We start from the raw sequence: 15,568 nt of genomic DNA, 5'->3' as shown, positions 1-15,568 counted from the left end.
CCTACCCACCCTGCTTTCAGCAAGAAGGTGACAGGAGGCACTTCAGGCCTGCTCTAGAGGGGCCCTTCATCCCTCGCTGGCAGAGAGTTTGGGCATATTGGACACACTGGTTGTTTTTGCCAAGGGAGTGCCTACAATGTGAGTTTTGACATTCACAAAAATAAATCCTTAGTTCCTGCAAGTGGAAAATCTTAGTTTAACTTAGGAGGCACACTGCAGGGCCTTGTGTAGTTTCACCTAACTGGTAAGGGGCAGATTTTTCAAAAAGGGAATGCATTTTAGTCACTGTTACCGTTTCACCCAGAGTTTATGTTTCCTTGTGATATTTCAGTGGGGCTGGTTAAACTAAATCTAAGAAACTCCACCTGCATCCTGACTTGGTCTTAGGAAATTAAACCCGACGAGCAATGGGATGGGGCAGAGAGGTGGAAGAGGGATGTATTTAGACTGTGAGTGAGCCTTGGGGTTTGCTCTCCCACTCTGCCCCTTACTAGGCTGGGAAAATTGCTTCACTTTTCTGAGCCTCAAAGTCCTCATCTGTAAATGGGGATAATAATAATTCCTGTACCTCGTGAGATTCTGGATACATTAAATGGAAATGTATGTGAGAATTCTTCCATAGAATCTAAAGTGCTGCAAAATGTCACTTAAAAATGAGCCTCCTGTTAGAAATCCTCATTTATAAACCCCCAGTGGAGGCTCAGAGACCTGGTTAGGGCTCCTGATTCCCACTAGGTTTCTCTTCATTAGGTTGCTTGCCTTCCAGGAGAACAAGTTCCAGGGGAAATGAGTATGTGCTGGGTGGGTGGGGAGGGGAGTAGAGGGATCCCCATGAGGGTAAGGAGAGGGCAACAGGAGGGGAGGGGGCAACGGCAAGTCTCCTACCTTCTCAGGTTGCTGAGGTCTCTGAGGTGAGGGCTTCTCAGGTCTCCGGGGCTGCTTTCTCTACCTCTCTCAATTTGCCTGTCTTTGTGTGGTTGAAGCTGACCTAGCATAAAATAACACGCTTTTTTGCACATTTTGAAAGCAAAGGCAGGCTTTAATGATCAGTCTTCTGTTCCTTGGTATTTTCTTTCAAGCAAAGGCCATGTTTTTGTAAGATACTACATTTCAATGGGGCTATTCTTTCATCCCCAGCAAACATTCCTGAGTGGTAGGTTTTAGGAGGGTTCCAATTTATTGCTTCTGGTGTCCAATAACCTTGGAATGAGTGTCTGTCTCCATGCCCCCCAAGGACATGTTATTTCAGAGTTACTGCTCTTAAAATCGTTCTCTAATAAAAGCAAGTGTCCCTAATTCTAAGTAGAGTGAGCTCTCCAAATAAGACCAGCTGTGAACGCTGGAAAAAAAAAAAGGAACAAACTTCAACAGGAGTCCATAGTGAAAACTGGATGCAGCTGACCTTCTTTAGGCGTTTTCACAGCCATTTAAAAAGATGTCTTCAGTAAACTCATCTAGATTCGCTAAAAATGCTTGGCATGATGGACACCCGGTGTCTGTGGGCCAATATTCAATCCAGGTCAAGGAATCTAACGGGTAGATGTACCTGCCAAGAAATAATGCAAACAAAGCATTTGTGATGATGGCCACCGAGAGAGAAGAGCTGAATTCAGTTGAGGCCAGGCTGCTCAGGTGCCCAGGGATCAGGTTGCCGGCCAAATACTTCTGGACCCGTCTCTCCCCAGGAAGGTCCACAAAACCCTGGGGATCATGAGCTGCTTGGGGCTCCCATGGTTAAAGGCAGGAACAGCATCTGTTTCAATGTCTATTTTTAAAAAACAGATAATAAAACGTGTATCCAAACACTGTCCTCTTTAAAACACAACAGCCTGAGAACTTACTGAGGGAACACATGTGGTAAAGGGGGGTCAGTGAGCACCCCCAGATTCATTGTCAGACCTGAGCACTCAACTGGTTTATCCTCAGTGCGTCCTTAGCTACCCTGGTGGTTTTGAGGAGTTCTTTGTTTTAAAGTCACATTATTTCATTTATGCTCCTAATGGTTTGCGGGTTAACAGCAGGGCACGTAAGAACACGCAGTATGTTTAAGAATAAATTGCACTCCGTTTTGGAGGGAAGATCAGAGACTCCAAAATATTGGTGACTTACTTGAAACGGAAATTGTATTTTATCTGCAGGGCCTCTTTACCCATAATTAAGTACTGTTTTCCTTCTTCCAGGTCAGCGTTAACACAGGTTGTCTTTTTAATGAAGGTGATTTCAGAGTCTTTCTCAGCAGCAGCTTCTCCTGAGAGACACACAAGTAAGGTTATCACATTCTTGTCACAATGTCAAAATTATTAACTCTTTCGAGCATTCCAGTTCCTCATGGCTATTTATTATTCAGTGTAAATTTCTATTGACAGGCTAATGGCTATAGGCAATGTCCATGTGGTTAAGACTTCGGACTCTGCAATATTATGACATAGTATGAGTGTTTCGTGTTTGGTAATTGCAATCATTGTTGCTTTTGTTGTGGTCATCCATTTACAATGCTTGGTGTCAGTTTATTTACCTCTTGTAAAAATAAAATACAGTGTGTGTGTGTGAAAAAAAAAAAAAAAAAGACTTTGGACTCTGGGATTAGGCTCCCCAGGCTAAACACCAGCTCTGCCACTTCCTGGCTGTGTGACCCCAGACAAATGAAGCTCAGACCCCTCATCCAAAAAATGGGCATCACAGTAAAACCTACCCTGCAGAACTGTTGTGAGATTAAATGGGTTACTATATGAAAAGTGCTTAGAACTCAGTAAGCACTATATAAGCGCTTTTCATTATTACTCTTGTAGAACCAGGAATTAAAAGAACCTCTTTAGAGTTGAACAATATTAATCTCCATATGTCACACAGGAAAATAAAAAAGGATTTGGTAGCTGGCAATGGGCAACTCTGTAGAAAAGTGCAAGACATGTGAAAGACTAGAAAATTTTAAGGAGGATAACTTTGGGATTCCCAAAGAACTAGTACGTAGCCAAGAAGCTGGCTCCCTGCCTGGAATGCATTCTTCTTCGTGTTGGCCTGTTGAATGTCTACCCATCTTTAAACACATCTTCAGTTCTTACAGTATCCAGTAAACATTCCCTGATGCTCTTTGTCATAAGTATCTGTCTTCCCCTTACTCCATTATACTTGAATTTCTATCATAATGTTTCACTCCACATGCCTGATTCCTCTGTTAGGCTGGAAACTTTTTGAGTCCAGGACAGGGAATTCATTGCTATAAATTCAGGACTGATATCCAGTTATTAAACTCTGGCAAAGTCATACTAATTATTAAATCCTCGGGCTTCCCTGGTGGCACAGTGGTTAAGAATCCGCCTGCCAATGCAGGGGACACGGGTTCGAGCCCTGGTCCGGGAAGATCCCACATGTCACGGAGCAACTAAGCCTGTGCGCCACAACTACTGAGCCTGCGTGCCACAACTACTGAAGCCTGTGTGCCTAAAGCCCATGCTCCGCAACAAGAGAAGCCACCGCATTGAGAAGCCCGTGTACCGCAATGAAGAGTAGCCCCACTCGCCGCAACTAGAGAAAGCCCACGTGTAGCAATGAAGACCCAACGCAGCCAAAAATAAATAAATAAAATAAATTAAAGAAAAACATTAAAAAAAATCCTGAAAAAATTCTGAACCTATTGCTAAATAGCATTTAATAGTAATGTATAAATGGTAAACTTTAATTAGTACTATAAATTCTAGTGTACTCATGTTAGTTCAAGCTAATGTTCTTCGGCTCTCCCAGTGACCATTAATACATGACTTCCTGTTGCAGCAACACCTAAACACCCTTCCCAGCACGATTTGCCAAGTCAGCCCCTGTCCTGGTAAGCAGTGTGGCTGCAGGGGGGCTTATTATTTTTTAAAACCTTTTGTTATGGGAAGCTTCAAGCATATTCAGAAGGGAGAATAATTAATCAACCTCAGTTTCAACAATCACTCATCTTTTTTTCATTTATACCCTCACCTACTCTATGCATCCTGTGCTTTAGGAGAAACACCAATCATAGGATAATAACATCATTATCCTTGAACCACATAGTTGCCCTTGATTCTAAGTCGTTTAGTTTTTATTTTGGTTTATTGTTAGTGAGCAGCAATTCTTGTGTAAATAGTAAGTGTGTGGTGTTTTAATATTTATATGAATTTTAAATCTATATATATTAAAAACTAACACTCAGAATGACTAGATAACAAAGTATACAAAATTTTCTTAACATTTCCTTTTAACTATCATAAATATGAATCTTCTGAACTGACAGGAGAACAAAGAAGAAATGATATCAATAAAGAACTGCAGGGATTTCCCTGGTGGTGCAGTGGTTAAGAATCTGCCTGCCAATGCAGAGGATATGGGTTCGAGCCCTGGCCCGGTAAGAGTTCACGTGCTACAGAGCGGCTAGGCCGGTGTGCCACAACTACTGAAGCCCGCATGCCTAGAGCCCGTGCTCCACAGCAAGAGAGGCCACCGCAACGAGAAGCCTGCGCACCGCGGCGAGGAGTGGGCCCCGCTTGCAGTAACTAGAGAAAGCCCGCATGCAGCAATGAAGACCCAAGGCAGCCAGAAATAAATAAATTAATAAAAAAAGAGAACTGCAGGGACTTCCCTGGTGGCGCAGTGGTTAAGAATCCGCCTACCAGTGCAGGGCACACGGTTTCGAATCCTGGTCCAGGAAGATCTCACATGCCACAGAGCAATTAAGCCCGTGCGCCACAACTACTGAGCCTGCGCTCTAGAGCCCGTGAGTCACAGCTACTGAGCCTGTGTGCTGCAACTACTGAAGACCTCGCTCCTAGAACCCGTGCTCTGCAAGAAGAGAAGCCACCGCAATGAGAAGCCCGCGCCACGCAATGAAGAGTAGCCCCCGTTTACCACAACTAGAGAAAGCCTGCGCGCAGCAATGAAGACCCAATGCAGCCAAAAAATTTTTAAAAAAACAAACAAAACTGCAGCTTGGGAATCATCTGATGCTGCAGAAAATTCAGAACAGTCTGGAATGTCTTTTGATAGTAGGCAAGAATTGATACAAAATAAGTAATTTGTATTTCTGGAATGAAAAGCACTTGATTATTTCAGTAAAAATAGGAATGGCTTATTATTGCTTATGATGTGAATGTTGGATGCAAAAAGTGCTTGAAAATTGGGTTGTGAAAAGATCAAAGTGCTAAACGCTTACCTATTTTGTCAGAATGGCAATCGTGTTTCAAATAAGGAACACTTGTGATCATCAATGAGAAAAAAATAACATCACAAATCAACTTCATACAGTAAAACATTTGAAATAATAAAAATCAGAAAAAATGTTGTCAGAGTATTGATCAAGCAAAGAAAAATTTGGAAACTATTAGAATTTTAAACTCTAGTGTATGGTTAAAAATAATCAAACACCGAGAGGGGTGGGATAGGGAGGGTGGGAGGGAGGGAGATGCAAGAGGGAAGAGATATGGGAACATATGTATATGTATAACTGATTCACTTTGTTATAAAGCAGAAACTAACACACCATTGTAAAGCAATTATACTCCAATAAAGATGTTTAAAAAAAAAAAATCAAACATTTTCAGAGTTGAAATACTTGATAACATTTCCAAAAAAACCAATGTAAACGTATTGCCACAGTTTAGATTTATGGTCCTACTTATTGCAAAATTTATATGTACTGAAATGAGAACACAGCTTTTTGAAAAATATAAATAAGGTAATAAAATAAAATTTCAATCATTATTGAGAAAATCAACTATTTAATATAACACGTGTTTTAAATAACTTAAAATGAAAAATTAGAGACTTTGAAGATGGCTTAATGGGTTTTGTTGAACTCAAGGTACTGGAAGGAACAACGGTACAGCATATCAAACTGTTTGAGAAAAAAGGTGTCAATGAGAAATATTTACATGAACACCTTATTGGTGCAAATGTAATGCCAGGGAGAAGTCTGGGGCTTCAGTAAAAATCCTGAAATTTCCAGCTGTTTCAGTTTGACTGAATCACCTATCAAGTGTCTCTGGATAATGCAATCAAAGACAAAAATCACTTTAGATATTGTTTTCATAAATTTGATATTCACTACCACATAGCTAATATACACTAGACAGAATTAAGTAATAGTGTGAAGACCTCAGACAACTGCATTAATAAAAATTGGAAAAATATTGGGATTTTGACAGGCAGCCAGTAGTGCTAGAACTGCAAAGGCAGTTTATAAATCATATCAAGTCTGATAGATTCACTTTGACAGATATAGGAGTAAACATTTAGAAAGTGAATATATATGTGTTTTAGTGATTTGCCTATGATATTCTAGCAATTATGTCAATACTATCTTTATGTATTCAAGAAAAAAATGTTTCAACTTTAATAAGCTGACAGATTAATGAATGAATGATAAAACTGATCGTAGAAAAATAAGTAAAGGAAATATGAAAATGAAGCAAGAGCTGTTACAAAATGAATCACATGTCGTTTGATATAAAACAAAATAAAATATCAATTTAAGAGAAAAACTAATTGTATGAAAGTGTTTTTGTTTTTAGTGACAAAAGCAAAAAATATAATGAACTTTTAAGTTTGTAAAACCTGTGAATTCTGAAACTTTGTCAGTGATGTTTGTAAAACTCTGAGGGTTGACGGGGAATAAAAATTAAGAAAATTAGGAAAATTAAATATGACTTCTCAGTAAATTGTTTTTATAATTTAGCTGATAATAGAGATATATTAAATACATGAAAATGTTAGATGGTATCATAAGGACTAGAAACATTTGAATGTAATTACTGCTAGTTCAGCAGCAACTGAGAAAGTGTTCAGTACCATGCATGATACTGCTGCTATTAGGAGAAATTACTTACTGAGGCTATTGGTCATGTAATGACTATCAGTAGACATGCAATTGGAAAAATTTGATGTGGTTCCTTGTTGTCAAATCAAAGCACAAACAGGGGCCCCCTATCCGAGTGAGTGAGTCAAGCAAAATAACACTGACAGTTTCTTAAAAAAAAAAAAAACCCCACAAAACAACAAAAAAACTTATTTGGGGTTAAACATGATTTAATGAATCATTTGTGTTACTATTTACATCATTACAAGCAGTTTGACAGTATTTGTAGCTCAGTTTACTTAAAGAATAAAAGGGAACATATTTTTAAATGTTTTATGTGTTATTTTACATATGAATTTATTTTTTGTATTGGTTACTGAAGCTCACTTATCCTATCAAAACTCACATGGCATCTGAGCCATTTTGCACTTCATAGATGCTCCTAACTGGTTTCCCTGTTTCAACTCTGGTGCCCTCCAATAGAAGCCAGGATGATTTTTAAAACCATACATCATAAAATGTTTCTTGCCTACCTAAAACCGTTTATTAGCTTCCCTTTGAACTTCTAGAATAAAATCCAAATTTCTCGCCATGCCTTATAAACCCCTGTATGACCCAGCTCCTGCCCATCTGGTTCCCTCTACTCTGCCCTTTAAGAATGGCTAACTCCTAATATCATCTCCTAAAAGACGCCATCTGCTATCACTCCAAAGGAGTTTCCCCCATTAATTCCGCATCTGTTTCAACTATAATACTTATGATTTATAATTGTTTATTTGTCCATCTCCTTTTTTAAAAAACGTGTCTCTTCAAATAGAATATAAATTTTATGAAGGCAGGACCTATGGCTGTGTTATTCACATTGTATCCTCTGTGTCTAATATAACGCCTGCCACATAGTAAGGACTAAGTATTTGTTGAATGAAAGAATGAATGAATGAATTCTTACCAGCTTTGTAGATATCCAGGAGGGTTGTGGTATACTTAACAAAAGCATTTTCTTCAGTGATGGCTATGATCTTAACTTTATAAGCTGGTTAAAAAAAAACACACACATACACAATAATTCATGCTTATTACCACTACTGCTGTGTCCAATAGAAGCCAGAGTCCGTCAAACAAATGAGAAATGAAGCATGGCAAGCTCTTATGGGCACCCTGCAGTAAATCTCATTTCTTCCAAGAAGCCTTCCCAAATACTCCCAGTGTGATTCTACTGGTCGTGACTGTAATGACTCACTCTACTTAGAATCACTATCTCTGGTCACTGTTATTGAACAGGCTGGTTAGGATAAGAGCAATATGAAATTAAAAGACAGAAGCACACAAAATCAAACAAAACAAGCCTTAGGTGTAAAGTTCAGATTTGGATCTTTGAGATGAATGGAGTCATGCCTATGGGGCACTTCAAAGAGCCCCTTCCTTCTCTATCACTCGGGCCTGCCATGTGAGACTCTCTGTTCCCTTGCCTCCATTCTTCAGATACCTCCACTGGCTTTGATCTTTGGTTTTTGATAGGACTCCATTTTCCAACCCGTCTTTGCTTGGATCGGCAACTATCTGACATGAAACATTCTCAATCCTGTTTTCTCTTCATTCAGGCATCAATGTTTAACCTGGTGTGTTTGACCTCAGCTCTGAAATGACCAGCTTGAAGGGACCCATCTCTTCTATATGGCCTGAAAAAAAAATCCTCTTATTTTTGCTTTCGATGGGGTTGAAATGAATGACCTAAAAGTTTTTGTCCATTTTTGAGATCCTAGCTAGCTAGCAAGACATATAGACGAATGAATGAACTCATTGTGGCAGAACTGAAGGCTGTGTAAATCAGTAGCTTAAAGACTGTCCTGAATTTCAGATTCTTAAGTATTTATGATGGATATGGGCAATGTACCTACTGTGGCCATAGGTGGATAGAGGGAATTATTTAATTTTGTTTCTATTCTATTATTCCAGCATTAACCTGTAACTCCAAAAAAGACAGCTAAGTTTTTTCTTGAATGTAATGAACTAAATCCAGATTGCATTTACTCTCTGTGTTAAAATAGATTTCTTATATTTAAGAGTTAAAATAGTTCTATTATGGAGGGAAGAAATAACTTGGTTCTTCTAAATTTTAGAAAAAAATTGTTAAAACAATATAGTATTCTCTTCAAGTCTCAGTGTATTTTAAAAGTGGCAGTGGGTCTTGGCTGAGTTAGGCAACTTTTTAGTATTTTTTAAAAACTCAAGATGAATTTGAAGGAAAGACCATGAGCCATATAAAATTCATTCTTATGGCTGTATTTCCTTTCAGAGAATTCAGCGTGATATGATGGAAATAATGCTGGAGACCAGGATGCATCCTAGTTCTATTACTTCTGGCATGACTTTGAGCAAATTATTTAGTCTCCCAGACCCTCACTTTCTTCATTGGTAAAATAAGGATAATTCTCTGTTACCTCCAAGGGGGCTTATGGGACACCAATGAGAAACCATATATGAAAGCAGTTGGTAAACACAAAATGCTACACGAACAGCACTGTTCTTATTTTTTATTTATAAATAACCCCCTACCAATTTTCAAGAAAAGATTTGAAATAGTGTATAATCTGTGTGCTCTCTCTCTCTTTCTCTATTAATAAAGCCACAAATAAACATTAGAAATTATGGACAGAAAATAAAGGATCTAATTCTATGAGGAATTTGAGACAAGACTACAACTGTACTTGGGCATTTGATTTAGCTCTGAGGTCTGGACAACAAGAAGGAGATGCTCCTTTTGAAATGGAGAGAGTCTCAAACATGGATTGCGACTGTGCATATATTAAAAATTATTTAGTACTGATATTTTTACCTTGTCTTTGGAGGGATTTGGAAAGCACCCAGACCCCCGAACCATCTTTGTCTCTGTTTCTGCTCGATTGACTGGAAGAATGCAGTAGTGAAATCTTATACCTCTGTGGCTTCTCAAATATTCTCTTTGAATATGTTTTAGCACCTTTAATTCAATGGGGTCTGTTGGAATAAAGTGTCTTGGCTGCGTGTGCACCTCACTCCTATCATTTTTAATGAAAATCCTATTTCTTTGCTGAAGGATAAATAACTTTTCATGTTAATGCTGAAAATTGATGGCATTTTCCTTCAAGGGAACATGTGGAATGTTGTATCTATATAATCACTGTGTAAAGTTGTAGATCTTCCTAACTGATCATGTTTTCATAAAATGTCATGTTTAATGGAACTATACATTGAACTTTTGAACCTACCATATGCAATCTCTGGTTTACATGCTGTTTCTTTTCTAGTAGCAGCAGAGATTGTCAGATCCAGTTCTGCCTGCATGTGTCCACAGTCAGCTGGATTTTGTGAAAAACAGTACAAGTTAGGTTAATGTAAGGAACAGACAACTTTGGGAGTAAACACAGTTCTTTCTCATCAGCCCTGAGACAATCTAATATAATCTTACAAATACCAGATTCCTAAGACCTGTCCATTTTCTCCTCTTCCATAAAGTGAAACAGTATGTAAAGCAAAAACAAAACAAAACAAACAAAAACAAAATCTTGAAAAAGAGACTTATTCTTAGAATGGGTAGTCATTCCACATTCAGCTCTTTAGAAATATATATGCTTCATTGAAGAAAGGAAGAAATTTTTCCATTTTGAGTATAATCAAAAGTCCCTTGAAGGAACCAAATTGATGAGTTGACTGACTTACAGCTCTAAGATGGAGCAATAAGTACCTAAGAAATGTATAGATTTTAAGGATTTTGAAAAACAAAATAAAACCAAAATGAACCCAGACCCTCATGGAGTCAATTGCTAATTATTGGTGAGTTCTGGGTCTTTTTCTTGGCCAACAAGGCTGCCTTGATAGATGAAAGACTGAATGGAGAATGTCACTATCTGGGAAGGACAAGGGGAAAGAAAGAGGAGCTAGTGGCTCAGTCTGGAGCCTCTGTTCTCTTAGGCTATGGTCCTATTACACTAAAAAGACCAGGTGAAAAGTAACAATTTCACATCATGTTATCCTTCTGATATCCAACAACCATCTGGATGGTATTTCTCTGCCTCTGTACAGTAGGAACTATCGGGTTGTCCCAGAGCTGTCGAGAAGTAGCTGTACAGTGTTCAAGGAATGAGCTTTCAATCAGATGAGATTACATTTCTACTTCTGAGAAATGACAGTTTGTCAAACAGCTTCCCCCAGATTAGTCCCAGATTATGAGTGGCTGCTTTAAACAAGCACGCAGCCTAAACACATTAAACAAAGTTTACCTTCGACACATTTGCACATTACTCCTTCACAGACTTTCTGAAGTTTGGTATGGGACATGCTATAAAACATGGTGCACTGTTTATCTGCAGCAATGAAAGTGCAGTTAGAAGAGGTGGCCTGATGAACGCACAACAATTTACCCCATCAATGAGTCTCTCCCACGGGACCTTGGAGATCACCTATTCCAAACCCTCTTTTTGTAGGTGAGGCCCAAGGAAGTTAAATTATGAATTGCCTGTCCTAACATGGGCCCCTCTACCCTCAAAATATTCTCCCTTTCTGTGCTTGAAATTTTACTCTTCAATATTCATTTCTTAGAATGAAAATATTTGGTGCTTCAATGAATGAGAGGAAAAAAATTATGTTACATGAGAGTCTATTGAAAGAATTGTAATTGGTAATTATTTAGGCTGGAGAAGAAAAGAAACTATATATTTACATAGTTTTGGGTTTTTTTTTCTGTCACTCAAGGAGAAGAGAGGCTAACTATGTTCTATATGATTTCAGAAGTAAAACTAGATTGAATGGGTCTCAGAGTTTGCTTCACTTTAAGAATTTTGCAACAAGTAGAACTGTCCAAAGTGAAGTCTTCTGTCTTGTGAACCAAAGTGCTCTCCAATCACTTAATATTCTCAGCAGTGGCTGAATGATCAAACGTGGGGGTCATTCATTCGACATTTATCAATACACATTATGTACCTGACACTGTGCTAGGGGCACAAGGATGAAAACATTCTGTCTGGGGTTGTGGAGAAACCAATAATAACAATGCAATGTGGCAACTGCTATAATAGAGCTCTCTGCAAAATGTGATGAGATTATAGGTGGAGGAGAAGTTGATTCTGGGAGGATTAAAGAAATAGTAGGGTGAGTGGGCATCTCTGAAAAGGAGAGATGCAATGAATAGTAAATCTGAACACCAAAGATAAACTTGAGGCAAAGAATTTAAGTTGGGAGCAGTCTAATCCAGTTATTCTAAACATGAAGAAACTGAGGACCAGAGAGGTGAGATGATTTGTTCAATGTCACACAGCAGTTGTTTGCCCGAGTGGGGAATGTTTGTGAGGAATGAGCCCTGGGAGAGGCTATATATAAAATCTGCAGGCCTCTAGTGCATTTCTACAGGTTCCATAATGAATACAAAGCAGTCCTCTGAAGAAACTTTAGAGTAGAGTTGATTACCTGGTCTGTGGTACTCATACACTGTGAAAGTAGTAGGACTCAGGAACCCAACTTGAAAAAGTTCAACTATCCGGAATCGAACACAAAGGAACTCATTGGAAGGAATCTGTTTGACAAATTCAAGGTTTAAGAAAATTATGGGAGAGGAGAGACTCATAATATTTTAGGCTGCAAATTTTGAATAGTAATAATAAATGAAGAATGGTGAGAGGTGGAACTTACCGAATTCAGTTGCAGAATAACATGTCCATCTTTGATTTCATAATCAGTTAATAGTTGATCAACCCTTTCCACAAGCTAAGGGAACAAAGAGGAAAGCTCAAATTTAATTTCATGGACTTTTTGTTTAAATGCATTCACCCAGTGATGGAATGTTAGGTCACGGGGATGTAATCCACTATTTAAAGACATTGAAGAGCAGCTCCTCCCTTGAAAAAGTCTGAACATGTCATCGTATGCACTCACATTTTTCAGACCATGCAATTATATGTCCCTATTTCACTTTGAAAAATAAAAATTTAGGTAGATTGTTGGCTTGAAAAGAATATTCTGGCTGATTCTATGAAAGTGACTATTAGAAGGAATGGAAATAGCTTTGCTTGTAAAATAATGCAATAAATAAAAGCAAGTATCCATAACAATATATAAAAGAAAACATTTACAGCTTTTAAGTCTTCTGGGTTTGCATTGACTCCAGTAGGCAAAGAGATATCCATCACTGCATGGGAGGACCCAGACGATGATTCTTGACTGCTGAGCTTGTAGCTAAAACAAATTAGAGATTAGGAAATGAAATAAATAAATGGATAAGATTCTTTAAGAAAAGCCCCTGTTCCTTGGTAGGCTTTAACTTTCTAATTTGAGTCTCCAGTTATTTGCTTCTTTACAATATATGTGTTGCAATCTCTGAACTTTAGAGATGCAAGAGATTTCTGAGTCATCTATTCCAACTCTTTACTCACTTGACCGGTAATCTCAATGGACCTCCATTCTGGGGTTGGAAGAGATCATAAAAGCCATTCAGTCCAAGCTCCTAATTAGCTAGTTGAGGAAACCGAGGATGAGATAAGGTACTTGTTCAAGCTCACATGACTAGTTTACCTCAGAGCTGCATGAGTCTCTTGATTCTCATCCTAGTTCTTTTTCTAACGGAGAATATTCAAAGAAGAAAATTAATTGTATATTGGAAAGAAACTCAATAAGCATGTTCAGGAAAAGACTGGAAGGAAACACACTAAAATGTTAGCAGCTACTTTCTCTGGATGATGAGATTATATGTGATTATCTATTTTCCATGCTTTTCTCTATTTTCTAAAATTTTCATAATAGATATTTTATTTAAAAAACTGTTTCAAGGACTATCCTTCGTCTAGGAATTGTGCTTGTGGGGAAGCTGAGGAGAAAGGCAAAGGGGGTAAAATGGGAGATTTGGTTTATTTTGTTTTTGTTTTTCTGGTATGAGAGAAAAGAATACTGAAATTCCCATTTCAGTAAATTCCCAAATCAGGAAATTTGGGTTTTATCCCAGTTCTGCTGAGAGTTTTCCCCAAATTATTTTCCCTTTCTAGAGCTCATTTTCTTTTTTGTAAAATTAACTGTGAAGAAGTATAAACTCGTGTTTTAAATTTATCTTTATAATTCCAAGGCTTCATCTTGAGAGGCAGAGAGGCCTGTTGCTACAATTAAGCAAAGTTAGAATACTTAAAAGAGGAGCAGGTTGATGGGGTAAGGACTGGATGGGAGTGTGGTTCTGCAAAGGTTGAGTTTTAGATTCCAGCCTCACCTTATCATGTGGGAGAGGCAGCCGGACATTTGAGAGGGGAGCTTGGGAGAGCAGTTGGGATTAAAGGAAGAGCCTGGTGAGACAGCTTCATAAAGGGGAAAATGAACTGATCTCACCCAAAGGAATAAATATGAGTGCAATGGGAGGTATTATTTGAATTAGTGAGGTGGCAAGGGACCTCTTTTCCCCAATCATATCTTATTGAACATATATAAAGCAGACCCTACTAGAAGTTTTAGATGTCATATTTACCATAAAAATTTAAGTATTATAAAATTTCTGGCTTATAAAAATTTAACCCCATTCTTCACCAAATTAACAATTTAGAACAAAATATAAGGCAACTTGGAACTGAAATGTGACATCTAGCATCTCCCTAATTGGATGGGTGAGTGTCACCAGAAGCAGAGAGCTCTGGCTCACAGATGCAAATACTCTGTCAACATGATGGAAAAGGGCCTCCTGAGTGAAGAGTGTCTATGAAAAGTTGCTGGAGCCTTGATGACTGGTTGCCATGGTGACTGTTTCAACCGTGGAACAGAAACCTTCCTTTCAAGAAGCCCTTTGCCTGCTGCCAAGGACAGCAATCTTTCCCAAAGGCATTTTGTTCCAGGAGAAGGAGAGAAATGAAATCCTTTTTTCTTTTCTTATGAATACAACAGAGAAGTTGTAAAAAGCTAAATACACGAAAGAGACCCTCTGAACATAGAAATTGTGTGCTGGCATTTTTTAAATCAGGAGAGTGTATATTTGAAAGCAAAGAATTTCTCACATGAATAAGTACTGCACAGTTACATTTGGAATTTATCCAACCCAGCTTCAGCATCACAGAGCCAAAAGCATGTTCTACCTGGTTTTTTTGAACATTTTGTCCCGGTTTATAAAAACCAAAGGGTAGAATATGCAGTATTACATCTCTGTTGCTATCTTTTGTATATTAACAATCTGGAACTAGGCCTCCTGTCAATGAATTCAAATGAACAAGTTTTTGATGAGAGCCTTTTAATGTATAGCAGAGTTGTGGAACTACCGGAAGGCAATTTGGGATCAGATAGTCCAATATCCTTACTTTACAGAAGAGGCCCAGAGAAGTAAGCTGATTTGCTGAAGGTCATGTGAGCATTTCATGGCAGAGGCTGCCCCACAGGTGTCCAGCTCCACTATCATAGAGTCCTTGTGCCCTCCCTGTAGGCCCCACACATTGATTCTAGCTTTGCCCAGAACAAGTTTGCTCATACCTCCCTGCGACAAGTGCTATGGGTTTAAACAGTGATCACACCCTGTCCTCTAGAAGAGAGGTACCCAAGAGTGGGAATGGAAGGAAGCAAGCTGCCTGGGAAAGGGTGACCTTAACAGGACCTTAGGGAATGAGGAAGGGTGTGTGAGGGGGAACAGATGGCAGAGACTGGCCAAGGAAGGAAGGAGGGACCTCGAGTGGGCTAGCTGATGAAGGAATCCTGAGAAGAGAGTGACTGGCCTAGGGACCACAGACAGGGCTGCAAAATGCTGGGAAGGAGGTGGTGAGAAAT

The 15,568-nt window shown here is 38.7% G+C and overlaps 1 protein-coding gene across 1 annotated transcript in view; it reads right to left on the bottom strand.

Annotated features, from left to right (window-relative positions):
* Nucleotides 1-1,018: 1,018 nt before the first annotated feature.
* C5 (complement C5) overlaps nucleotides 1,019-15,568 on the bottom strand; it is an 81,635-nt gene continuing 67,085 nt past the window's right edge. The window contains exons 34-41 of the mRNA XM_082468515.1: nucleotides 12,919-13,021; nucleotides 12,479-12,553; nucleotides 12,257-12,362; nucleotides 11,074-11,157; nucleotides 10,063-10,152; nucleotides 7,764-7,847; nucleotides 2,110-2,248; nucleotides 1,019-1,546 (exon numbers count right to left, since the gene is read on the bottom strand). Coding sequence (XP_082324641.1) covers nucleotides 1,408-1,546; nucleotides 2,110-2,248; nucleotides 7,764-7,847; nucleotides 10,063-10,152; nucleotides 11,074-11,157; nucleotides 12,257-12,362; nucleotides 12,479-12,553; nucleotides 12,919-13,021 — 820 coding nt within the window. The 3' untranslated portion in view covers nucleotides 1,019-1,407. The remainder of the gene's footprint in view (nucleotides 1,547-2,109; nucleotides 2,249-7,763; nucleotides 7,848-10,062; nucleotides 10,153-11,073; nucleotides 11,158-12,256; nucleotides 12,363-12,478; nucleotides 12,554-12,918; nucleotides 13,022-15,568) is intronic.

The sequence above is a fragment of the Balaenoptera physalus genome, assembly GCF_965194825.1.
Source record: "Balaenoptera physalus genome assembly, chromosome: 7".
Taxonomy (NCBI): Eukaryota; Metazoa; Chordata; class Mammalia; order Artiodactyla; family Balaenopteridae; genus Balaenoptera; species Balaenoptera physalus.
The sequence above is the reverse complement of the archived record's forward strand: the minus strand, read 5'-3'. Positions and strand labels throughout refer to the sequence as shown.